The sequence below is a fragment of the Nanorana parkeri genome, unplaced genomic scaffold (genome assembly GCF_000935625.1).
Source record: "Nanorana parkeri isolate BGI_ZX_2015 unplaced genomic scaffold, ASM93562v1 scaffold22, whole genome shotgun sequence".
In the NCBI taxonomy this organism is placed as follows: Eukaryota; Metazoa; Chordata; class Amphibia; order Anura; family Dicroglossidae; genus Nanorana; species Nanorana parkeri.
The window spans coordinates 2,424,121-2,451,817 of record NW_017306290.1 but is presented as its reverse complement, the minus strand read 5'-3'; the positions used below and the strand labels follow the sequence as shown (position 1 = coordinate 2,451,817).

Below are 27,697 nucleotides of genomic sequence, written 5' to 3'. Positions count from 1 at the left end.
AAAGAAAACACCAAACCTTTTTATTGTTGCCTTAGAGGGGGAGATTTTTATTTGTGTGGGAGGGGGGAATTGTTGCCTTGGGGGTACATATTACAAAGGTTACATTCACACTTCCCTTTTACATATACGCCCATAGCGACACAGGCGGCCGCTTTGGGGCCCTGGGCACAGGGGGCCCGGCCAGGACACCCCCCTGATGCCGTACGGGCCGCCTGGGTCGCTATGGCATCTCAGGCTGCTGGCTGTCACTGGCGGGTGTGAGGAGGAACGTGTCGCTGTTAGATCTCCGAAACCTGTCAGTGATCTGTGCAGTGGCCCGTTCCTCCTCACAGCCTGCTGACTCAGTGACAGCCAGCAGCTGTGGAGGGGGAGGCTGGGCCCGGCCTCAGCAGCAGAGGAGGAGGCGGGCCCAATGATGGAAGAGGAGGTGGGGCCAGTCGACTGATGAGGCGGGGCCTGTCAGCGACCGTGGAACAGGAGGAGGCGGACGGCGGATTGGGGCTGACAGGTAAGAGAGCTTGACCAGCCCACCTGAGATGCTGCAGAGCCCACCATAGAGAGTCTATGGTGGGCTGTTTGGGATCTCAGGTGGGCTCTGCAAGGGGTGTAACTAGAAATCACAGGGCCCCATACAAAATTTTGCTATGGGGCCTTGTGATTCCTAGTTACGCCCGTGGATGTGGCTGCTGTACCCTCTCAAATTAATGTCCGGGTGACAGTGGCCACATCTCTAAGGGGCAGTCCCCATGTAATCATATATGATACCATTACATGCGGTTTGGAATAGATCACTACCATGTGTCCAGGGACAGTGACCGCATGTAATCGTATTACATGCGGAGTGCCAGCAGTCTGCCGCTTATAGATGTGGCTGCTGCGACCTGGTTATTAACTTAAACGGGTGACAGCAGCCACTGCTAAATGGGAAATTTGGGATTCCGGCTGCAGGAATCCCAAATTGCACATTTAAAAATAGTGTGAGTGTAGCCTAATTATCAAGAGTTATTTAAAAATATCCCCCACAAGCAGCAATAATAAATTATTACTGATGCCTTGGGTGGTAGAATAATATCACTGCCTGGGAAATGTGCCTCTTCCTTTAATTAATGTATGATTTATTATTAAAATTGTCTGTCTACCTTTCTCTCTTGAGTTCAGGTCAGCTTCGGCTCCCACGACACTGCAGCCTCCAGATTATCTGGAGGCACACCTTTGCTTTCCCAAGTCCCTACGACTACTAGATAATCTGCAGCGGTGGGGTGGATTGATATCTGCTGCACTGTGCGGGATTGCAAGCGGCATTGCACATGGTCACGCATCACAAAGATGTTAATGAAGCATAACTCTGTGTGTTAAACAGCAGTGCAGCACTGGCCTATCACTGTCTGTAATGTGCCCAGAGGGCATGAGGCAGACTGCCGGCACTCCGCATGTAATAAGATTACTGTGCGTGCATGCATGTGGCTTGTGCATGCCAGCTGCCAACACTATAACTTAAAAATTGGGAGCCGCAGCTCCTGATATTACTCTGCATGCAGCCACTGAAAGTAATAAAATAGTCCCCTGTCTACCTGGGCTCTGGGAGTGGACCGGCCTTGTGGGGCAGTGGTGTCACCCCCTGGCGGGTATCACCTGGGTGCGTTCCGCACCCCCGCATCCCCCCCGTGATGCTGTGGAACTGGAGCAGACTAAATGTGGAGCAGTTGCTCATGGAAACCATTCAGCTTTTTTCTTCAGTTTGTACAGTTAAGCTTTGAAAATGAAAGCTAGAAGCTGATTGGTTGCCATGCTCCAGTCAGTGGCGTCACAAGGGTGACACCATTAGAAGGGGGACACCAAAATGACTGTTAGTCATTTTGGTCATCCCTTCTGAAAGGTCGGGCACTCGGTCATGGACTGAGAGGCCAACAGTTGCAAGAGAGAGGAGGGGACCCGAGGCATACCTTGTCCCCTCCTGTTCCCATCCATCACCAAGTGACCTTGTCCCCATCTGTCACCAAGATGTATGCGTGCGTGCATGTGTGTGCGTGATGACGTCCCGGTGGGTGTCATCCAGTGGCTGCTCCGGGTGACACCACTGTTGGGGATGCCCCTGGCTCCAGTTTTGATAAATTACCCTCAATGAATGCAAAATGACAAAGAGGGGAATTTATCATAACTGGAGCAGACAGAATGTGGAGCAGGTGCCAGTGGCAACCAATCAGCTTCTCTCTTTAGTTTGTTCAGTTACGCTTAGAAAATGAAAGAGATACGCTGATTGGTTCTGCCTGCTCCAGTTATGATAAATGCATTCATTGAGGGGCTCCAGTTTTGTTAAATGCCCCCTTTGTACGTACCCCTGTAGACAGTGAGATGAGCTGTAGGCACTGCTAAACTCTCTATCATGGTCCAGTGTGGTGTGTCCGGTGGTGTATGCTGGGAGGGGGGCTCTCTTGTCGTCTATCACCTGTGCAGTCAGACAATAGAGGAGGCGGCGCTGTCCAGCACGTAGAGCTCCTGAAGCAGGTGAAGACATCGTAGACGGAGGAGCAGACTACAAGTACCGTCATGCTACAGGGGACTGGTGCTGGTGGGTGTCTGTGTGGAAGTGAAGACCCCTTTCTTGGCGCTCTCTTGTGGTCTACGTGGGGCTAGGCATGCTACAACGTGTACTGAGGGTAGCACAGCCCACCAGCTTCGCCTCCTCTCCCATCGTACTGCACACCTCCCTTCTTCACTGACTCCCGGCCACACAGGCTGCACTCAGCGCACGGTCCGGGCCAGCTGGATGAACAGACAGAGGACAGGAGGGGATCTAACATCTAGACAACGTCCAGCAATCCTGGAGCCCGGTGTGTGACTCGTCCTTGCCGTACCTGTCCCATTTACCGGCGGGGCATCCTCCGTGCAAGAGTCCTGCGAGCTCCTCTCCCCCGGGAGGCAGAAGATGCGCCCTGTCTTCTGACACTGCAACAGCGATGATTCCCGAGCAGTCCAACCATGTCGTGTCCACCATCGAGAACCTGCCGGCGGAGAGCATCTCCAGCAGCCCCGGCCCTGTGCAGAGGATCAGGAAATTGTTTAACAGGTGAGAGGCGAAGGAGCCATGGACAACTGGCACAACTAATGGCAAAGTCTTCGCCTGTGCACATCATAGGGCTGCCCCGATCAACTTAGCTCGCATGAGACCTTAAAGGCATAGTCCGCCTGTGGCAAAAACATTCATTAATGCACACCTATTGCAATAAGAAAAAGGTGCTCTTATTTTTATTTTATAGCAATGGAGCCTGCAAAGCATTGCATCTGTGATCAATGGTGCAATGCATAGGCTCCTGCAGACGCTTCTTTCAGCCCCAGAACTGTACAGAGGTACAGACCTTTGGTAATGTGGTTAGAGGAAGTAATCAGTGTATTGTAGATTCAATGCATGGGCTTCTGCAGACTGTTCCTGTAACCCCAGGTCCATACCTCAGTAAGGACCTTCAATAGTGGGGCTGGAGGAAATCAATGGGTTGTAGATTCAATGCATGGGCTTCTGCAAACTGTTACAAAACCCCAGGTCCATACCTCAGTAATGTCCTTCAGTAGCAGGGCTGGTGGAAATAATCAGTGTATTGTAGATTCAATGCATGGGCTTCTGCAGACTGTTCCTGCAACCCCAGGTCCATACCTCAGTAAGGACCTTCAGTGGCGGGGCTGGAGGAAATAATCAATGGGTTGTAGATTCAACGCATGGACTTCTGTAGACTGTTCCTGCAACCCCAGGTCCATACCTCAGTAAGGACCTTCAGTTGTGGGGCTGGGGGAAGTAATCAATGGATTGTAGATTCAATGCATAGGCATCTGCAGACTGTTGCTGCAACCCCAGGTCCATACCTCAGTAAGGACCTTCAGTACTGGGGCTGGAGGAAATGATCAGTGTATTGTAGATGCAATGTATGAGCTTCTGCAGACTGTTTCTGCAACCCCAGGTCCATACCTCAGTAAAGACCTTCAGTAGTGGGGCTGGGGGAAGTAGTTAGTGGATTGTAGATTCAATGCATTGGCTTCTGCAGACTGTTCATGCAACCCTAAGTCCATACCTCAGTATGGACCTTCAATAGTGGGGCTGGATGAAATAATCAGTGGGTCGTAGATGCAATGCCTTTGGACACTTCCTTCAGCCCAGGTCTGTGCCTAGATACAAACCTTTAGTAATGTAGCTGGAAGAAGAAATCAATGGCTGGTGAGTGCAGAGCATGGGCTTCTGCAGAGTTCCTCAAGTCCCAAGTCTGTACCAAGATATGGACCTTTGGTAATGTGGCTAGAGGATGTCATCTGTGGATGGAAGATGCAATGCATATGCTCCTGGGGCTGGGGGAATAATCAGTGGATCACAGCTGCAATGCATGGGCTTCTGCAGACTATTCCTGCAACCCCAGGTCCATACCTCAGTAAGGGCCTTCAATAGTGGGGCTGGAGGAAATAATCAGGGGATCATAGGTGCACTGCATAAGCTCCTGCAGACGTTTCCCACCAGCCCCCTTACCGAAGGTCTGTATCGGTACAGAACTGGGGCTGGAGGAAGTGTCCACAGAAGCCTATGCATTGCACTTATGATCCACTGATTATTTCCACCAAGTAGTAAATGACTCCAAGAAGTAATCAGTGGATTGTGAGTGCAAAGCATGGGCTTCTGCAGAGTTCCTCAAGTCCCAGGTCTGTATCAAGATGCGGACCTTTGGTAATGGGGTTAGAGGAAGTAATCAGTGCATGGCGGGTGCAATACATAGGCTCTTGGGGCTGGGGGAAGTAATCAGTGGATCACAGTTGCAATGCATGGGCTTCTGCAGACTGTTTCTTAAGCCCTAGGTCCATACCGAGGTACGGACCTTGAGTAATGGAGCTGAAAGAAGTTATCAGTGGATCGCAGATACAATGCACAGGATTTTCCAGTGTTCCTCAAGCCGATGCATTGCAACCGTGGTCCCCTGATTACTTCCTTCATCGCTATTATTGAAGGTCCATACCACAGTATGAACCTTCAATAATAGTGCTAGAGGAAGTAAGGGTAGTTCAATAATAGGGTTGGAGGAGGTAATCAGGAGACTGCGGTTGCAATGCAAAGACACTGGCAGACTCATCCTCCCATACCAAGGTACAGACCATCGATAATGGGGCTGGATGAAGTAATCAATGGATTGTAGGTGCAACGCTCAGACTCCTGCAGACTGTTCTTCCAGTCCCAGATACAGAACTTCTGTTATAGAGTTGAAGAAAGTTATCAATGGACTACAAGTGTAGTGATGTAATTGAGAACTCCATTGAGAGCTACGCGTTTCTCTGTGAGAGTGGCTTACAAGGCTTGTAGTACTTTCATTTAGAGATCCTGTGGATGGATCTGGGAATAAATTATGCAGCTCTCCAGGTGGAGACACGCACAACCGTATTTTTTTTTCAAATTAAAAAAAAAATACACAGGAGCCTGTGGGGAGAAGCAGCTTTTTGGAATGGCACCATGTTCCATGTTTCACCCTTTCAGAACAAAGAAAATGGAACTAAGGTGGAATTAGCCTTTAACTGCCTCCGGGTCGGCCGTAGTAGAAAAACGGCCGGCCCGGAGCTCTCTAGATCTGAGCGGGCGTCTTTAGACGTCCGCTCAGACACGCCCCCTCGCGCGCGCCGCTCGGCGTGCGCGAGCGGGAAATGGCCGTTTTTTAAAAACAGGCAGCGATGCCTGATACCATACAAGCGATCCGGCGGATCGCGTGTATGGGGTGCCGATCGGTCGTCATTGAGCAAAGATCAATGTTCAAAATGCTGGAAGCATTAGAATTCTTCCAGGAGTCATTTGTCATCTATAACTGGTAACCTAGATGACATTTGCTTGCTTTGGGTTACTGCACATGGTGCTACTTTATTAAGCAGTGTGTATTAATAATATAGAGTCATACAATATTTTGCTGTACACAACCTACATGCACCTAGTGCAGTCATGTCTGTTTTGGAATAACGTCTATGTGACCAGTAATTACTCATTAATGTCGATGTCCTATAGTGTCACTTAGCAATGTAGCACCTCTCTTATGCTACCTGTGAAAATGGTCGAGGAATTTCCAGGGCTCTCCTTTGCAAGCTTTGTACTATTCATAGTAACCGATCAATAAGTGTTCAGGTTTACCCAGTCTGATTACATGCTGCAATGAAAAATGGCTTTTCTTGAGTCAAGCTTCCGTTAGTCTTGAATTGTTTTGTTGGTAAATAAAGCATGTGGCCTCTATTAGAATTGCATTTAGTTTTCTTTATTGGAACAGAAACAAGAAATCGAAACAATGCAGATTGTAATGTAAGTTATTAGCAAATAGATATGATTAACACCATTGCCTTGCAGTGCTAAGGTAAGTTTGATTTATACAAGTGCAAGTGTTATCCTGTTTGTTTGTACTGCATTTCCTTCCTGTATACAAAAACATGCTAGTTAGGTTAACTGGATTGTATCTACCTTTGTTTTAGAGCAGGTGTATCGCGGTGACTGGTTTATTACATTGTAATGTCTTTTTCAAACATAATTGATGGGTATAGTCAGTCCTATATAGTATGAAACACTGCAGAACATTGCAGACTGCGTAAATGTATTTTATATACATAAGATTTTTCTTTGTGTTACATAATGCTACCATTATCAATGAAGGTTATAATAGCTATTTAGGTTGATGCTATAGCCTACACATATTTCAAAAGGCTCCGCATATGACCACCCCTTTCCACTCTGCTTCCATAGTGCTGCTGTGCAAATGAATACTGCAGATTGTTAGCAGGTGCTCATTGCTGACATATTTTACATTTAAGAGCTTACACGCCTCCCCAGGTTTGCCATTTCAGCTTCTGAAAGATCCAATGCAAATACAGACTTTCTAAAAGTCAGTTTTTCCTTAGAGCTAGGTGTTCCAGCCTGCCGATCACGTGAGAATGCTGATGATATATTCAGACAATGAGATAAAGGATGAAGCAGGCTTTACTTTTTACAGCACCGCTGTTGCAGGATATCCTTTAGGAAATTTGAAATGCCTATGTGTACAAAAGCTGATTACATTAGGCCTGGACAAATCCTTCTGGCTCCTAAACTCTACATACATTTTTCAGCCCTTGGTAAATCTCCCATTGCCTCTGTTGTGATGGGAACACAGAAGAAGTTGGGTTTGTTGCTCCTTTGATAACATGTGAAAAATACAGAGTCCTTTTCAGTTATGATTTTCCTGCATGCTGTGTTTTAATAGCCGAACAGTGTTCGGCTCACTTCACTTCTGATCGGTCATTCACTCGGCTGCCCTCGGCAGCTTTGTGAATAGACCCCTTAGTAACTTATCATGTTACAGTAACTTGTTTTTAAAGTGACATTAAACTCAGGAGTTAAAACTTTAAAATGCACCCTAACTATTAACAAAAATGTATCTTATTTGTGTATCACTCGACTGTAGATCCTCAAATCATCTCTGAATGCCTTGTGACCTGACTCTGTGTTTCCTTCTGGAGGGTGGTTACTTTTGTTCCCCATGGTCCCTGTGTGTGTTGTAAAGTAGCTACCGTTCCACGCTCACTTCCATGATGGACTACAATCTCAATACAAATTGGTAAACTAAATGTGAGATTGTAGTCCATCACTGGAGTGAGCTTGGAGCGGTGACTACAACACACACAGGGAAACATGGGGAACAAAAGTAGCCACCCTCCAGAAGACAGTATCAGCACCAATTCAGAGATGATTTGAGGATCTACAGCCGAGTGATACACAAATAAGATACATTTTTGTTAATTGTTAATTTTGTTAGGGTACTTGAATGTATTTTTAAGATTGAAGGTTTTTAGCTCCTTAACAATATACTTTATCAGATTTAAGACATAACATTACATTTTTGTTTAAATGGCTTATTTTGCAACTGGATTCAGAGGAGTATGCATCATCTGTAGTGATGGGGTGGCCTTGGATCAGGGACTATCCCTAGGGGAAGCAGTTCAGATATTTAGGCAGGGGTGTGCCAGCCACGGCTAAGCACCAGACACTTGTGTCCAGAGCCATATGACTCCTTACACTCTATCATCTGGACATTTCAGGGGTAAGAGCTATATGCCAAATTTCCCAATTTAAATATCATTCTAAATGAAGCCTTAATTGGTTAGCATGTACTGGACAGAAAGACATATCAAGTAGGTCCAGCTTGGCCATTCCTTATAAGCAATGTTGGCTTGACTGTTAACACTTTCAAAGGGTTTTCCAGTAAATCTTACAACAAAGAAGGCTTATTACTGCTATTACACATCTGTTCTTCTGTAATAGCTTAATACTGTCAAATCTATACATCAATGTTAAGTATTATTGCACCCTTAACGATTAAAATATCTACATTGCACAGGATATATTATCAATGAGCTTATAGCAGGGCCTTAATTGACTTTTGTTGATGGGCTGTGTGGGCCACAGTCTAGCCTTGCCTACAAGTAAGCGATGGCATATTCTCAGAGTGCAATGATAAGAAGCACTGTAGTTTAAATAAAAAATCCTTCCACTTCAGGGCAAGCTTGGTGCTCTTTGCTAAGCTTGGATATAGCTACTGTATCTTTTCTAACATTGTATGAATTCCTTCTCATGCAATAATAGGGGGTTTGTTAGGATCTGTGAGAGACAGTCATTTGTACTGTAAAAGGAACATAGGCTAGTAGTGATTAATGGACTGTCCAGCCTGAATGTGCTTTTTCTTTGTAGCTGTGAAACAGGAAACACAACAAGTATTGGACTTAAAGGGTCTTAACAAATGGACCTCAGCTGTACACTGACATGGTGACATGTGTCCTCAGAATTTCCTGGTGCCTCTCCCAGACACATGAATGAAATCACTTAAATGATTTAGATGAACTTAGATGTCTAGACAGGCTTAGACTATGGCAGGGTGATTACCAAATGATATCCAGCTCTATAATTTCAGTGCCACATGCCACTTTTAATATTTGACTGAAAGGTCATGCGCACAACATTGTGTGAGTTTGAAAAATGTTCGATGGAGTGTACTAGAACATGGCCTGATACATATTTATTTTGTGTGCCTACTGGAAAATATGAACTTTGTGTAACTATAGTATGGGAATAAATGTAAATGTTTGTATGCCTATAAATTACATTTTTATATTGTCCGAAAGAGGTGAGACCCATTAGAAAAAAAGCATTTCACAAACACAGCTGTATCCTTAAAGCTTAAAGGAGAACTATGAGGTGAGTGCTTTTCACTCACCTCATAGTTCTAGCCGAACTGTGACAATGAGACTGTCACAGGTCGGCTTAGTAGATCGGGAGGTGAGCGAACACATACCGGCGTTCGCTCACCTCTCGATCCTGTCACGGCTCTCTGCCGTGAAAGGGGAGTGGCTGGATTCCCCCCTCCCCGTTCCGATCCTTCAGCGCTGACTGGCGGAACGGACGGGGGAGGGGGCGGGTACAGCTGGCTCTGCCTCTAGATAGGAAGAGCCAGCTGTCACTCACGCAGCTGGGCGGATCCCAGCACAATTGTTGGGACCGGCTTCAGCTGCGACGTCTCAGTATACCGCAAGCTATAGCTCGCGGTATACTGAGCCTAGGGTGACGGGAGGACGCTAGTTTGTGTCCTCCCGTTACCCTAAGGAGAACTATGGGGAAAAGACTTAACCCCATAGTTCTCCTTTAACTAAATTCTCAGTGCAATTTGTCTAGATCTGCATTTTTCCAACCTTTGTTTAGTTACGATACCCTTTAAAAGTATGCAAAATCTCGAGGCACCCCATAACATAAGTGTATAAAACGATGTGTGGCCCCTCCAGAATCAATACCAGACACCAATCCCAGATAGGTATCTGATATGGATTTTAAGGGGGCAAAAACACATAAAATAGGTCGCCGTCCTTCACGTCAAAGCCCCTCTTTCACATCACTGTCCCTCTTACATTAGTAGCCCCCTGTACTCTTCTGTCATCAGAGCCCCCTCTCAAACTAGGAGCCCCGCTATACATCCGAAGCCTCTCTTCACATCAGAAGCACCGGATTCACATCAGAATTCTCCCCTTTCACATCAGAATTCCCCCTTCACATCAGGAGTCCACCTCACATCAGAAGCCTGCCTGTACCATGGAAAAATCATATATACCGTGTGAAAATTTCAAGGTACCCCTGAGGAAAGCAGAGGGCACCCCAGGGTGCCATGACACTCTAGTTGAGAAAGACTGGTCTAGATACATTCAAAGTATTAAAACAAAAGACGTTTAATGTCTTAAAGTTTATTTTCTTTCTAAAGTAGCAACAACCTAAGTAAACAAAGCCTGTCCCCCGCTGGCATTTTCATAGTGGAACCCTTGCTGTAGGGAGGCAGAGATCTCATTGCAGAGGTTCGACACACCCCCTACTGAGTTAGAGCCAGAGCTTTCCAATCAGCAGGCAGAGGAAATTTGGTAATTGTGCTATATGCCTGACTCAGCAGGAGACGTGTTGGACCTCTGCAGAGAGACCACTGCATGCACACAAAGAGCCAAGGTCCTATTTTGCAGCTGCTGGCAGCGGACAGGCTTTTCTCTTCGGTCTTTGGCTGTTTTAAAACTAAAACCAACTGTAAAACATTAAAAACCTTTTGTTTTGATGCAGCTGAAATGTATTTAGCTTCTTTAAACTGAGGGTTCACTTGGGCTTTAAAATAGAACTAAACTTTCCCAAAAGAATACTTTGTTTCATAGAGCACTGTAAGTTAAAACATTTTTCTTTATGTTATTATTTATTAAAAATATTACATTTTCCCCTTTATCTATGTTTTCTCTCCCTGCACATCCTGTAGACTCTTTGTATGAACATTCTGTGGACATGTGTTCCCTCCAGCAGTAGCTGAATATTATATTACTACTGTAGACGGCAGCAGAATAATGTGCACCAGCACTGCTTTTTGTAGTCCACAAGCAGCAGGAAGTGGCTTTAGTAAGCAATGTCAACCCAGGAAAGGGTGCCTGTGGTTCCTCTTTGCTTGTGGAAGCTCTAGAGATTATTTAATTAAAAGCAGGAAAAATAAAATAGGGTTAAACGTTCTGACATCACGTGCAGCTAGATACTTGGTTTAAGTGTGTGAGTTTAGATTGACTTTAAAGCAGAACTCCAGGGAAAGCAAATCTTAACCCTTGCTGTAAGGCTACCCCCACACTGCAATGGTTAAGTGCTCGTTTGTGCCATGGTTCAAAAATAACAAAGTTATACCCACCCGAACCTCAGATCTGGCCAGCTGTGACAGCGCTCCCTCCGGCCTGTCTCCTCCTCCGCTGCAGTGAGGGTATGTCCCTCGGCGTCCTCATGTCCTAAACAAATGGTCCTAATAGACACTTCAAGAATCTGTACAAACATAATTCAGCAAAGGTAGTATTATGGGATTTTTTTTGAATGATTATACTTCCCTCCCTTACAATGCCAATTTTAAAAACAGGTAAAGGTCCACTATACAGTATATGTGGTGGATGGACCTTTACGGTTTTGTCCATCTACACTGACTTATTCCTACCATCCGACCTCATAACATGACAGACTTTGAGAAAATAACATACAACCTGGTACTGGTGTCTCATGGTTCATTGTGCAGGGTTGCTGTTTCATTCAATAAATATGAGAAAAATGTGGAAATGGTATGATTATTTTTCATCCGGAAAGTGCTTATAAATATTCAGCATTCTGTAGTTTGCTTTTCAATTATCTTGCAGAATCATTTTATAGCATCCTGCAAACCCATTATCTACAAATAGAGAAACAGTAGGCATTTCTATTTTTAATGAAAAAGAAAATCAACACATAGCAGAGGACAAAATTACAAGGTTCTGCCATAAATAACCCTATTGGAGTGTATTGCACTTGTTGGTCCTTCATTTAATTAAATGGTGGAAAAAAAACAAAGTGCTAAGCCAGGACAACTAATCAGAATTTACTTTTGCTGGCTGGAGGTAAGACTGCAAGACGCTGATATTGAATTGGTTGTTAGGGATCATAGCATCTTATTGCTTATTTTGATTTGTCCATCGAGTTATTTGGTGTCTATTAAACTACTTTGAGAAGAATATTTTTTGGAGGCTGATGTATAAACATTCCACCCAGCGTATAGCTTGGTGAATGCCGTTCGCACGGCATTCAAGCCACTAGATGTAGCCGGCTACCCTGCTGCCAGAAATTATACTTAAGAGACGCTGCTTCAGCGGCCACTGAATACCCAAATAGTGACTAAAACTGAAACAGGCGATGTTCAGCTGAAATTTGAAAAATCTACTTATGTCGAACAGAAGGGTGTCAACAGGGCCAACCACCGCTCAAATTTTGGCCAAGTCAGCAGTGCATGGCCAGTTTAAAGTGGAAGTAAAGTTGTAAAACCTAAGGTGAACTTTTTCCATAATGTACAAGTATGCACAGCTTACCTGCACATGGTGGCACACATACCTTTCAAGTGTGGTCTCCTCTAGCTCATGCATTCAGGAGTTAAATGGTCCTCAGCACCCAGCTCAATTCCCAGTATATTACAGATGCTGGGAAGGACCCAGCTGTAGCACACTGCGCACGCATGTGCCATACAGTGTGCACCAGAAATAAAAAAAACTGCTAGAGGTGAGAAGCAGCCAGGATTTTGGCAGAAGACACTTTGTATGTTTCTTCTGCCAAAAAAAGTTTTTTTTAAAATATTTTTAAAATGTATTTCCGCTGGAGCTGTGCATGCTTATTCTGAAGAGAATTACACACAACTCAGATTTAAGTACATTGAATGGACTTTCTACCTGTAGCACTGTTTCTGCATTTGCTGGATTGCATTTGTAACTCACTGAATGCTTTCACTTGTTACCTGGAATTGAAAAGAAGTGTATATATGCTCCTGTGCTCACCGGAATGAAGAATTTGATATGCCAAGAAATACTGTTGCTAGTATATCATGACATCCCATAAAAATATAATGAGTGCCTACAAATACTGTATATACTATTTTTTAGATGCTGTTCAGTAGCACTTACTATGCCCAGTAACTTCTCAACAGCCCAGACTCCTGAAGGCCTGGTTCACACTAAGCGTGATGTCGTAGCAGATTCAGCCTGACCAAAAGCTTCACTGAAAAAATCCCATTCATTCATATGGCCCCTGTGCACACTGAAGCGTCTTGTCGCAATAAGCATAACGCCCGTCGCCGTAAAAAGTAGATCAGCTTCTTTTTGGCAGATCTTAGATCAGTTTTGGCCCCATGTACTCAACAGTAAACGCTTAAAAACATGCGTTGCAATTAGTTTTGTGCGTTTTGTCTGTTGACTTCAATGTGTCACAATCTGCTCTTAAAAAATGTGCATAATTAATTAGGGCTGGTAATGATTAAAATTTTCCTGTTCGATTAATCGAAATTTTTAAAAATCGATTAATCGACTAATTTTGATTAATTATAACGCACATACAGATCCAACTACTTTTAGGTAATAGGGCGCATTCTGATTTCTTGTAAAACCACACAAAATGGATCTCTAGGCTGGAATAAAAGTTCTGGTCCAGTATCCACAAATGTATGGGATGCTGACTGGGAAGTAGATACACTTGTAGAAAAAAAACACCAAAAATATTGTCCTATCAATCATTATTGCATTGTAATTTGCACTGTTTTAGTTTACAATTGACCCCGTCAGTCACCCTAAAAAAATAAAAATCTTAATAGCAGTTTCCTGCTATTGAAGAGGTAATATACTCACCTATCCGGTGGCCCTTGTCTCCATCCAAGCACTGCAGCCTCCATCAGGCTCATTAGCATTTGACACTTCTGGGATTTGTACCCCACTGCACACTGTGGTTCCATCCACTGACCCGTACATCAATACTGTGTCCTGTAGCGGTTGCCATTAGTATATGTTAGTATGAACCATGAGACTCACCGGCCCAAGTGATTCCATCAGGTAACGAAGGGAAGGGGGAGGAATCCGGTGACGTCACAAACATCAACGTCACCGGACTCCTCCCTCCTTCCCTTCGTTAGCCGTCATGGACAACGACGTCACCGGACTCCTCCCCCTTTCCCTTCGTTAGCTGACAGAGCCACTTGGGGAAGGGGGGAGGAGTCCGTTGACGTCGATGTCTGCAAGAGGCGGAGAGGTGAGTACCGATCAAAATAATTTTGATCGATCAAAAAAATTAACGATTAATCGAGGGATTAATCGTTATTTTCCGCAGCCCTATAATTAATACATGCGCGTATACACGCGTAAAAACGTGCAGGCAGAAATGTGCGGTTTTTTACGCACATAAAAGCTAACGCTTAGGTGTGAATCCGGCCTTAGGCTCCGTTCACACCTAGGAGTATTGTCACAGCTGATTCAGCGTGACAAAACACTCCACCCAAGGAATCCCATTCATGTCTATGGCCCCTGTTCACACCCGTGAGTTTTGTTGCAAGTAGAAATGCACCTGTCCCTTGAAATAGTACATGAGCTACTTTGCGGCAGATTTCAGCATGTTTTTTCCCCATAGACTCAATAGAAACTGCTTGAAAACGTGCATTGCGATTATTTTTGCATGTTTTTGCTCACAAAAATGCACGACTTGACATACGTGTGCAAAAACGCTGAAAAAAGGACACGCGTAAAACGTGCGTAATAAGTGTCGCCTAGGTGTGAAACGGTGAAAACCACATTTTGGACAAGAAGGATCATTCCTGAGACCTATTTTGAACAGGAACTCAGGAGTACGATAAGTCCTGTGCAAAATAAAGAGTTTACTATGTCTATGAAATAGATAAAGACACTGAGAAAAATGCACTCACAGCACCCTTTTAGTCATTCTGCCACTTATTTCTAACACTCAAAGGGGATTGTAAGGCTGAGTTGGTTAATAGACGAGTAAATAGATACGAGTTAATACCCTTAGTATTGCAGGAGGTCACAAGAGTGTCAAGTACAGGTGTTGGATGGAAATGTGGAGAGGCGTTTCCAAATTGAGAGGTCAAAGGATGTCTGAGTTGCAAATATTGATAAAAGGCAGTATGGGGCAGTACAAATTTGGATTGTAGTTGTTCAAAGGATGTTGTTGTCATGCAACTGAATAACTGTACGCACCCCAGCCTGCCACCAATTCCTGAAACCTTGCAACTTAAGGAGTTCTGGAAGCCTTCCATTGTTCCAAATTGGAGTGATTCTATTATAACCTGAGTTGTGTAGGAGTCCCTTAGCCGTCTCCCATACACGACCCATTAAACTTACTGTATCAAAGTGTGAAAACTGCTTAGAAGTCAAATCCATCTCTAAAGAACCCAAAGGATAATGTCCAGCAAACACATACCAAAGAGAACAAAACGACTGTGAATCTATCGTCTCGGACTCCCAGCCAGAGAAGTGTTGTAATTGGAATGCCAAAAAATAGAGCCAAGGATTAGGGAGAGCCAAACCTCTCAAATCCTTGGGTTTCTGTATAGTTACCAATTTTAGTCGGGCCTGCCTTCGTTTCACGATAAGGTCCCTGAAAATACTGTTGATTTGCCTAAACATTTTAGAAGATAGCCAAATTGGAGAGTTGTGTAAGATATACAACAATTGTGGCATCCAGATCATTTTAATAAGATTAATTCTCCCACATATGAAATTTAGGAGCCAGTTTGTCCAGTCCAGGAGCCAGTTTGTCCAGTCCAGGAGCCAGTTTGTCCAGTCCGGGAGCTAGCAGGATTTTCTTTATGAGCCAGCTTTATTGACAACAACTTGAAAAAAAACACAATAGTTGGGTGCCAATTGTCATATTTATGAAGCCCCTGGCTCTGCCGTAGAGGCTTTAGTCTGGCGACGATACGGTTTTCAGATTACTAGCATTAGCTAGCATAGGCTCTAGGAGTTGCATATAGCTTCTATCTAGATCATATGTTAGTGATCATTTCTGAATTTAAATATAATTCTACTCAATATGTTACACCATAATAAATATACAGTTGCTTGTTAAAGGTCATGTGCATAATTGAATGAGTAGTACTAGCATCTATATTAAAATGAGCTTTTATAATTGCTCTCCAATCATTAATATTGCTTAACCCAGATACTTTATCACAATATTGTTAAACAAAACAATTATTTCACTGTTTCTTCTGATTGCAGTAAAGTGAATATGTTTCCATGGGAGCTTGCAATTAAATATCTGTCAAAATATATATCTTTTTTGTTTAAATTTGACCTCAATTGCAGTTTGATGAAGTTTTTTATGTGCTTATGTAGTCGGCAGGAGCACTATTTGCATCTAAACTGACTGCATTACTTAACATAGACATAAACATAGACATAATAATGTCATAAAATAAACCCCTCTCTCTCAAACAGTAATGCACATGTGAAATAATTGAACAAATTGTGGTGTGGGTATCACCATGTTTCCTCAGAATGTTATTACTAAGCAGGTCTTAATCAGTAGTGGATGATGAATCATACACAGTATTACTTCTACTGAAAAACCCACAGATCTTATAGCTACCCTATAAGTTCCCAAAAACAAAACATACAAGTCAGTATAACATGTCAAATCATGCCAGTGTTTTCAATTTTTTCTCCAGAGCGCCATAGGAGACCTGAACCTTTGTGTACTCAGTATACAAGTAGCAATTTCCGTTGAAGGAGAAGCCCTGGCACCCTACCTTGAAATGTATGCCTCTGTATTGGTTGATATAGCTGCATGGCTTATTGCACTGAGGGATGAAGATGAGAGGGTGGGTTGTGTCAGGGTTTCAACTTTGGAGATGTAGATTGCCATATGCCTCGCTGCTCCCTTTAGCCACCAGAACAGGAAGCCCCATATAAGCTCCAAGTCACAGTAGCCAGGCATTATACAGTAAGTCTGAGGACTTATTTAAATTTAATTTGACAGGGCTTGGCCAATTAGCAAGCATCAGTGCTGTGACATCAGAATAAATGAAAAAGTAAAATGCTCCTCCGCCCTTCCTAAAAGTACCAGGTATTTTCCTCTTTACCAGCAAATGCATGTAATGGCAGGGCAATGTTGCAAAGTTGAGTATGTTCTGCTGGGGCGGGGGGACGTTAAAGTATACCTTTTAAGGTTTTTTGGAATAGGAAATGATGATAGTATCACAGGTAGCCATATGGTATATGAAGCAATCAGTCAGTTCTGATGCAATTATCCTTTTTTTTCCTAAAAAATTTTATGTTGAAATTGATGCAGGCAGATTTTCCGCTTATGTTGCATCGAATGCACATTGTAGACATCTGTTCAGTTTTAAAGGGTCAGTCATGTGGATGGCCAACATTAGAGACTAGCAGCTTTGCCTTGAGAAGGCATTACAATGTGTTTTTTCTTCTTTAAAATTCTTTTATCTTGCCTCTAATAGATTGTGAAACTGCAAAAAAAGTTCACGTTATACTGTATGTGACATATTTTCCTTGAAGTAATGACTTAATTCCTAAAACACTAATTATCGTAGAAAACTACCTTTTGTTTTGATGTTGTAAGCGGTGGATTCACCATGGGAAGATGTCCTAGGAGGTGTTGATTTGTTTACATTTTTTTGCACAGCTCAGGTCAGTAAATCAGCTGAGAAACGTGGCGTCATTACTCATGGATGGCAGATAATGGCTCAGCTCTTCACCTCCCAAGTATATTATGCTTCTGCTTGATACAAAACAAACTTGTTCTACTTCTTGCTGAAATGTGGCACCTGGCTCAGGTCTTACCTATGTACACTGTTGTACACTCTCTAGGCATAACATTTTAAAGTTTCTGAGCAAATAACTGGTGTTGCCTGTAACATTCAACCATAGTTATGTGGTTACTTAGATAGTAATGCCGGAAAAAAAAGCCCTATAAGTTCAACCAAAAAAATAAATAAAAATCTGCTTTTACCCTCAGAAACCTAAACTCATGACTGATCCAGAGGAAGGAAAAAACCCTTAAAGTGCGGTCCAATTTGCTTCAGCAGAGAGGATATTCCTTTCTGATCCCCAAGGCAATCAGATAACTCTAATATTCTGCAAAGTTATGTCTTATAAGTAGTCGTGTATATTTTGTTCATTGAGAACACATCTCAGCAATCTTCTGAGTCAGCTAGAGTCAGCTGATTTCATGTTTTACAGCCTTTTTTTCTCTTTTACTTACAAAACTGAAGTAGCAGCATAAAAAGACAAACTGTTTGGTTCCTGTACGTATAGCTGGTATCTTACAAATAGGAGCAAGAAGAAATGGTGCGCTGAATTTAAATTATCATAAAATCAATCATATTGCAATGAGGCACAGTGGGATCTAGTAAGGCTGCTCTCAACAAAAATGGGGTGTCCAAAAAATAAGGGTCCCAGGTTTAAAGATTTACATATAACTTCAATACAAACACACATGATAGCGGACATTTTACGTACCCACTAAAACCAATTCGATCACCACCTGTGGCACGGCTGGTGACACAGGGGGTTTGGCTCTTCTGGACTACATACAGGAATGAGACATATGTGTTGGTAGGAGGAGAAGGGCTGGAGTCGCATCAATATGCAGCATGAATAAGAGATTAACTACCGTCATTTTTATTGATCATAAGGACCTGTTTCCACATCAAGTCAAATGAACAGTGACCTCCATTACACAGCTTTCCATTAGTGAAATACCATATCTCGACATCGATTTATACCTGTATTAAGGGAGGCCATAGGATACTGTCTCTATGCCCAGCCTCATAGCCACTGACATGTGATGCTGTTGGTTGGATGGCTCCTTTTGTAGGTGTATGATTATCACTTCCAATATGCCTCCTGATGAAGCAGATTTATCAGAGAAACGCATAGAGCTCTTCCCCATCCGAGCACCTAGTTTACAACTAATGTAAATTTGGGTATAAGACTGTACTAAGACATGATATTATGTATATATTGGATCATGTTGGGAAAAGGTGGCGGCGGTTTGGGAGAATATAGTGATGCAATACGATTTAAAGGTGCCACTTTTTATTAATAGATACGTACATTAACGTTGTTTCATTGACACTGATCTTTGCCACATCTGATTCCTCATGTAGAAAACAATTAGACCTTGGTGACTGTGTCATTTTTGAGTCCTCAGATCTTTTCATCATGCTAAGGCCCCTTTCACATGGGCTCCCTCCATTCCAATCAGTAAGTGATCCCCTGCTGATTGGAGCAGAATAGAACATACCGGGTATGTCACTTTTGTGACATCTGTGTCCGTTCTCTTTTTTCCTAAATTGCAAGATGGAGGAAAAAAACGAACTAACCGGACCCATGTCAGGTCTATGGGCAGTTGGATGTAATCCGATCCAATTACTTCCGATCACATCACAATCAAGTCCACCAAAACGGAACTCTGTACCATTTTTTCTTCCAGACCTAGATGGAGGCGGGGTAATCGGATGTAAACATTTGTTCGTTTACATCTGGCTGCTAACAGAGTTACATTGGACTTCCAAAAAACTGACAGGAGGATCCGAAGGGACTACTCGCGTGAAAGGGGGACTCAAGGGACTCAAGGCCTAAGGAAGCCCCTGAAACGCCATGGGTGTTCTGTTTTGTCTCTTTGTGAACAAAAATCTATAATAAAAGACTTTGTGTGGTGCTCCCATATTATAAATAAATATAGTATTGTATTTGCCATAAAACACTTGTGTGTTAGAGTGTAGTGTAAGAGGAGGCTATCTACTATATATATAATTATGCATGAAGCCCAAAGAGGGTGAGGGGGTTGTTGAGATCAGTGACAGTAGTAACAAGAAAACATCTCCACTTTGTAGGCTCTTAATTAGTGGACTGTGCAGATCGATAAAAAGTGCAGTAGCACAGTCTGGTTTTCGGCTCTCAATACCGATCTGTTATCATGCTTAGGGATAAAAGATGCGGAGCAAAGGGTTGTTATCATGCAGAAAGAAGTATCTTTAAATATATTCCTGAATAGGATCTTTCAACTTAAAAACAGTCATTGCTGTTTTGCTTGGTTCTGTGGAAAATGTCAGCTGATCTTGTAGCCTATGACTTTATTCTGTCAGCATTTTCTAATTATCGCCTTCACAGCATGAGTAAATAAAAATAAACAAAAGTAATTTGAAGGTGTTACCTCTAATAGCTAACTATATTGGAAATCATTCCATGCTTTCTGTCTTGGAAGCCTCTAAGCCTTTATGTATTGGGTGAAGGTGCCTTGGAGCTTTGAAAGCTTCAAATGATCTGCAATACTAGTTAGCCATCACCTTCAAATGCACGTACTTTTTAAGTTTTATTTGTAACGTGTGCATTACTTTCTTACCTTCACCACAGCATGCCCATTTGTTGACATTGCTGCTCGTAGCTTATTTTTCCACACAACTGAACCTATAGAGAGATACTGTACAGAAGAGGTATATCAGAACACATGAAAAAGACACTCTTTAAAGCAGGTATTGACAAATTAATATGGAATTGTGAAATTAGTTTGTTCAATTCAGTCAGCTCCATTGACAACAACTAGAGAAAACATTAACAGGACTATTCACAAAGGGTGAAGAGTTTGGAGAAGACAGGAGAAGTGAACAATCTAGGACAAAATAGCTGATTTGGAAAAATTCCCAATTTAAGCTCACTTTTCAGTTCAGCTATGTTGTCCTAGATCCTTGGTTCTCAATTGGTGAGTCGTGACCCAAGAGTGGGTCGCGACCCCCTGTTCAGTGGGTCACCGCATGCTATACACTTTTCTAGGTGAGAGGCCTCTCAGCCTCCCCCTAGCGCAGCACTGTCAGTTCTTGCGCCAAGCAGCCATTCATATGCTGCTCGGTGCAGAGTGGCAGCTTAAGGTGGAATGGGATGGAGCTATGGCCGTGAGGGAGCTCCAGCCATACGTGCATGGCTTACAGCTCCCTTGCATGTCCTGTAGAGTGACGTCACGTTCTGGCTCCTGGCATCTTTAAAGGGCACGTAAGAGGGTTATACAAGCAATGCACTTATGGATGGAGCTCCATCACAGCACAGCAGCCCACACTGGACCCCTGGCTGAGGATCCCCTCCAGATCTTGTAAGGTAGGGAGATTGGGTGGATCTTAAAAAAAAATATTTTTTGGGGGGAGTATGTATGTGTGTGTGAGATTGTGTCTGTGGTTGTGTGTGTCTGTCAGTGTTCTTGACGGGCCTGTTCACACTAGTACAGTGCATCAATTGCACAGTCCTGTGCGATTAATGCACTGTACCATGCACTCGCTTCTACCACGCACTCTGGTGTTGGAGGTGTGTTGCGTTGTCATTCATTTGAATGGCACCCCAAAAGCACCTCCCACCCACAGTTCAATTGCCCACACCTGAACGAGTGGTACTGCAATGCCGTGCGTTCCATTGCAGTGCGACTTGGGTCGCGACTTAATGACCAAGGACAAATGTGGGTCCTAAGGTTACACAGGTTGAGAACCACCGTCCTAGATTGTTCACTTCTCCAGCCTCTTCACCCTTTTGTGAATAGCCCTGTAAAAGATAGGGGCCAGCTGGAATTTTTAAGGAGCATTAGCTACCTGGTCCAGCCATGCTTTGAAGTGAACCTTTCCTTTACCCATGCATTGTAAAACAACAGGATCACTTTGATGACCCCCTCCCCAACAGCACATGAGAGGAAGAGAAGAGACGTGTTCTTCCATATCTGGGTATTTTCTTTACTCCTGGTGGTGGTGGGCAGGGACTGGCATTTAAACAGATTGTTTGTTTGCAAAGTACAACTTTGATTTGAAGAAAAATATGACATATTTTTAGTCAGTATTTGAATTTATTGTTATATTGTAATATTTTCTTAGAAAGTAAATGTTGACTTGACTTTCATTTTCATCTGTGTGAAGATTATAATGTGCATTTAAATCTAATCTGTGGTTTGCACACGCAGGGCAGAGTGAAATGTTTACCTAAAGTAGAACTGAAGCCAAAACTTTTTTAAATCCCTGTCAGCCTTTTTTTCCATTTGCTTCTAATTACAGAAATTTCCCTTAATTTTCCGTCCCAAAGCTGGAATTGCTCCTAATGCTGGGCACACACCTTACAACCATCGCAAGACTTTTGTTTTGCGATGGTTGTAAGGTAATTAAAAAAACGTACGATCTGCGCCTGCGCACACCGGCCCGTGTGGCTTTTATCTTGCGAACATGCCACACACCCGCCGACAATCGTACGATTCTCGGAGGGTTTTCGAACATGTTCATAAGATAAAAGTCGTGCGACCTTACAGTAGGAGAGGTCGCACGCCTTCCACACACCTTGCGATAATCGTACGATCGCGGGATTTCCCACGATTATCGTACGATTATCGCAAGGTGTGTGGGCACCTTTAGTGAGGAAAATCCTTGGTGGTCAGCAGGGTGACCAGAACTATTTTCCCCATTGGAAGATTTTTCATCTATTCCTATTCTGGTCACAAACCAAAATCTAGGATTTTCTTTCATTTCCACCTTCAGCGATAATGGTCACCAGAACAAATAAAAAGGGTGAATTTCCCTAATAGAGACACAGACAGGAAAAAAAAGGTCTGAGGGGTGCTCAAATATCTCTCCAATCTATCCAAAACACAAAAAAAGGTTTTGGCTTCAGTTGCACTTTAAATGCTACTCTGTCTAGCCACAGAGCATGGTTAAATACCTGATATAAGAAGCATGTGACTCATGGCCTCCCATGTGACAGTGCTGAAGCTTGGTGACTTGACTGCTTAGGCACCCAGTGGCTACAGACAGAACAGTTGAACAGCAAAGAAATGGTGAATATATGCAGCTGGGAAGGGACCGTAGTTCAATTAACCTGTTGCATAGCTCTGCATGAGCAAAGCACATATTTTCTTTGAGACCAATCACAGTGGTATATCCGTTTTAAGCTTGAAAATAACTACAGCTTGTTTTTTTATTGGTAGCAAACAATTCTGCATGAATCCGGAAAATGAATCTCACCCCAGAAAAGTAAAAGCCATTGGACAAGTACCCATAGCCTTAACATAACACCTAAATCTAATCTATAAACCCTTAACCTAAACCCAACCATTAAAGTGAGCCTTTAACCTTAGTCTGGCCTTTAATCTTTTTACCACAAACAAAAATGATTTTATCATGAGGATAAATATAATAATAATAATAATAATAATATCATTGCAATAGTATATTAACAGTGCAATACAAGCAGACAAAAAACTAAAATGTCAAGTGATTTAAAATTGGGCACCTGTTTATTGTTGGTGCTTTATGGAGAACTATGGGGTAAGTGTTTTTCCCCATAGTTCTCTTAAGTGTCACGGGAGGACATCAACTAGCGTCCTCCTGTGACTTAAAGCTCAGTATATCGCGAGCTACAGCTCGCGGTATACTGAGAACGCCGCAGCCGGGATGGATCCCGACATTACTGTCGAGATCCACCCAGCTGCGTAAGTGACAGCTGGCTCTGCCTATCTAGAGGCAGAGCCAGCTGTACCCGCCCCCTCCCCCGTCCATTCCTCCAGTCAGCGCAGGAGGATCGGAGCGGGGAGGGGTGGAATCCCTGGAGGGACCGTGAGTGACAGTCACAGCTCTCTGCAGGGAGATGATCAAGAAGTGAGCGAGCGACGGTATGTGTTTGCTCACTTCCCGATCTATTGAGCCGACGTGTGACAGTTTCATTGAAAATCACTCACCTCATAGTTCTTTAAACCTGTGCCAAAATCTCTAAGTCAAAATCAAATGATCTAGAGATCAGAAGAATACTGTGATTGCCAATTTTTACCATTCCTTAAAACTTTCACTAGTAACTAATGTATTTCCTGTCCATGTCAAATTATTCTGTTGAACTCCATTACACAATCTATTTGACAATACCAGGACAGTTCTACTGTGCTACATTCCTTGCTGTCATTGGAGATTCTCCCATGCCACTTGTTACAATGTAGCTGACTAGTTTAAAAAACACCCAGCAACGTTTTAAGCCCATATTCGGGCAAACAAAAAAGAACCTTGCAGTGTGGCTACCCCCGCAGTGCAAGGGTTAAATGCTTGTTTATGTCTACGAGCCTGAGTAAAGCAGATTTACTTACCTGCTCCCTGCTCGCTGCTCCAGAGTGTCAGCGCTCCCCTCTTCTCCGGCTGCTGTAATGTCCCCCTGCATGCTGACGTCTATTGCTGGTCTATGGGACCTGCATTAGATGTGATGACATCAGCAGTCCTTGGAACACTGGCACCTGTGGGAGAAGAGGCTGCGGGGATCCATCTAGCAGCCTCAAAGGAGCTATCGGGATTGAGGATCAGGTAAGTAAATCTGCTTTACTCCAACCCCTAGACAAAACAAGCACTTATCCCTTGCAGTGTGGGGTATCCCCACTGCAAGGGTTCTTTAAAATGGAAATCCAAGCAGATATAATAAAAACACCAATTAATATAGTTAGGTATTTCTTTAAAAATGATTTAATGTATTTTTAAAGCGGAACTAAAGTCATGTTTTAACCAATTTGTATTAGGTAGATTATTATGACAGCAGAGACTCTGAATCTCTCCTTTGTTAAAATCTCTGTCCCTTCCTGCTTACAATTTTTTAAAACCTGTTTGCTGACTGCAGGAAATGTGCAGCTCAGTGTACAATCTTAAGGTGCCCATACACTGGTCGAATTTCTGTCGGTTTTGATGTGCCGGACTAAATTTGCACAGTGTGTGGGGCTGTCGGCTCCCTTCCAGCCGGCATTCCTCGATCAGCTGATCGCAGGAGCCAGCTGGACAATTTTCAATCGATCAGAGCCGGCAGCCAATGAGATGCCCGCTCTGATAGGGAATTCTGACAGGTGCCGGCGGCACCTGTGGGAATACAATGTAAATGGCGGGATTCCTCGATCAACACGCTACTTGTGTTGATGGAGGAATCGGATGAATTTCTTTCCGCGGGTTGAACGAAAACAATTGATAGGTGTATGGCAAGCCTTAACACCCGTAGGATGCAGACTGGCTGAAGAGAAGTCCCCATACATGGAGGAAGACCAAGAGGAGATGGCAGTGATTGTGATGAGGCAACGAGGGGGAGCAGGGACGCCACATCACTAGAGGAGGGCACTTTGGGAGAAAAGTCTGCCATTATATACTGTTGTGCATTTTGGAAAGATCCCTGAGGACATGCATTGACATAATTCTGTTTTTAGTGCAATAAGTGTAGATATCTAGGTTGGACTTTACGTTAGACTTTTGCAATCCCTTTTACAACAAACCTGAGACTAGGAGAAGAAGGGATAGCACTATGAGCTTTTTAGGTGTTCTGCATGCAAATGTGCAGACAAGCAACATGCTGACAGGAGAAGAGATCAGCTAAGCTCATCAGTCTGCTGCTGCTCTTTCAGGGCCCATTTACACCATAGAGCATGCAGCATTTTTTGCATTCGCAGTGGACGATTGCTGTGCGTTGCAGCAGCTGCCGCTCTGGAACGCACCGCAATTGGTGTGAATGGGCCCTCATAGTTTAGTCACAAACTGGGGGCAGGGATGTGTCCTAGCTGTATTGCCTAACTGCAGTAGAGAAAAGTCAGGTCATCTACCTGGCTGTACAATCTGGCAGGAATATGTAAATTTCAGAACTGTGAGGCAGAATCCTTGGGCTGGTAAAACAGCTCCCATGTACACCTTTCATACGAGTTCGGCTTTAATAAGCATAAAATGAAAAAATAAACTGTTTTAAAATTGCCTTTCAAACATCACGTTCGTTTCAACCATGCAAAATATTAGAAACTCAGGATTTCAAATGGTTGCATTGCTAGTCTTGTTTCTCTCATAGCCCAGCTAAAATAAATATCTTGCTTAGAACCCTGTGGTATGAAATTACAAATCTTTTCTGGCAGACATTCAGAAATCCAAGTCCTCTTGAATCAATAAATAGCTGTCAATGCAAGTGATGAGAGATCAAAGCTGCAGTGCTTTTTATGCACTTTGTCAATACCTGCATCTTATGTGCTTCGGGGTAATTAATTCATTTTACATTTCATAGAAAGGCATTTTAGGATTAAACCGTGATGAGATCTTGAATCCAATCTTGCCTGCAGATGATTGTGATGAGCATTTAATTAATCTTTCCTAGGCCATTTCAAGATAATAGGTTTGGCAATAAGTGGTGTAGGAAAACAAGTAATAAATAGATGTTATCGTATGAAGGGCAGTTAGCTTAGATAACTTGCTAATTATGATCTCATTGCATCACTTTAAAGGACAAGGAAAACAAATAATAATTATAATAATATTATTATAACATATGTTGCTTTTGCTGACAAAAAAGTAATTGCACCTTCATTGTTTTGCTGATTTTAAAGTGATTTAAAAGGAGAATTGTATGTAGGCTTAAACGAGAGCTCCGGGAATTTTAAAAACGTCACCCTGGTAGTGAGGCTACCCCCATACTTCAAGTATTAAGTGCTCCTTTTGTCTAGGAGGCTCAAATAAAGCAGATATACTCACCTGGTCCTCTGTTCCACCAGGCTGCTAGAATGGTCTCCGCAGCCTCTTCTTCCCTGGTCTCCAGGGGTCTAAGGATCGCTGGCATCAACACATCTTACGCGGGTCCATTGACTTGCATTAGGTGTAAGACATTCAACAGACGGAGTGTAGATGAAGAGAGGTGAGTGCCAACCACAGAGGAACCAAGGATCAGGTGAATAAATCTGCTTTATTTGAGTCCCCTAGACAAAATGATCATTTAACCCTTGAATGCAGGGATAGTTCCACTGCAAGCTTTTTAAATTCCTAGAGTTCTTCTTTAAAACCCCTCTGTAACTCATGTAGAACCAAAGGAAAGCTCACCGCTCCAATTCCTTAGCCGCCATCAGGACTGGTCTAATAGGTGTGTCTCCACCTTGGAATGTAGTAGTATAAGAACAGACCGCACTATCCAGAGAATTCCAATACTTCACACTTTATTGAAATTCACAGCAAATCCAGTATAGCAGTGAATAAAAGTGTATAAAGCAGCAAATACCAGCACAGCACAGCACAGCACAGCACACCCCCAACCAGCTACAACCTCTAAGGTCAAGGAATTTCAATAAAGTCTGAAGTATTGGAATTCTCTGGATAGTGCGGTCTGTTCATATACTACCCTATGTAACTCAGCTTTATGTTCTATAAAACTTCCTTACATGTATTTCTAAATGGTGCCTCAGTCTGCCCTTAGATTAGCATCTTGTTCCCTGCACAACAGGATTTAGACTGGGACAGGAAGGGACAGGCTTTACAATATTGTATAGTACACATGGGGCTGGCTGATAACAGAGGAGAGAGTACAGGGTTAACCATCACTATACAGTCACAGACTGGGGAGATCCTTGACTAAGCTCTGTTGCTTTAACAACAGTAGAGAAAAGTGGGGTCAGAACCTGGCAGAGCTGCCTGACAGGGAACTCTAAGTTATAAAACTGGTTGAACAGAATTAATTTTTTTTTGGTACATATGACAATTGACTTTTAGGGGCCAATTTATAGATTTTCCGCCCATCATATAGCTGGGTCAGTGCCACTTGTATGACATTAGATGGCACAGAGGAGTATAGGTGGTGTGAATGGCATTTGCCGAGCTTTGCGCTGGCCAGAACATTTTTCAATCAGCACATATGTATTTCAACTGTGAGTTTAGCTGTTTTCTTACACATTCTCTTGAAGGACATTAAAGGATACCGGTCACAAGTTACATATGTAGGCTGCCATTGTTACCCTCTGAAAATGATAGTTGATTGGCTGTGACTGGGTTTAGTACTTTTTGAATCTCTGACCCAGAATAGTCTTTAT

At 43.1% G+C, this 27,697-nt stretch overlaps 1 protein-coding gene across 1 annotated transcript in view; it reads left to right on the top strand.

Annotated features, from left to right (window-relative positions):
- SLC35F1 (solute carrier family 35 member F1) overlaps positions 1-27,697 on the top strand; it is a 290,914-nt gene that overhangs the window by 17,883 nt on the left and 245,334 nt on the right. The window contains exon 2 of the mRNA XM_018563687.1: positions 2,921-3,067. Within this exon, the coding sequence (XP_018419189.1) occupies positions 2,958-3,067 (110 nt within the window). The 5' untranslated portion in view covers positions 2,921-2,957. The remainder of the gene's footprint in view (positions 1-2,920; positions 3,068-27,697) is intronic.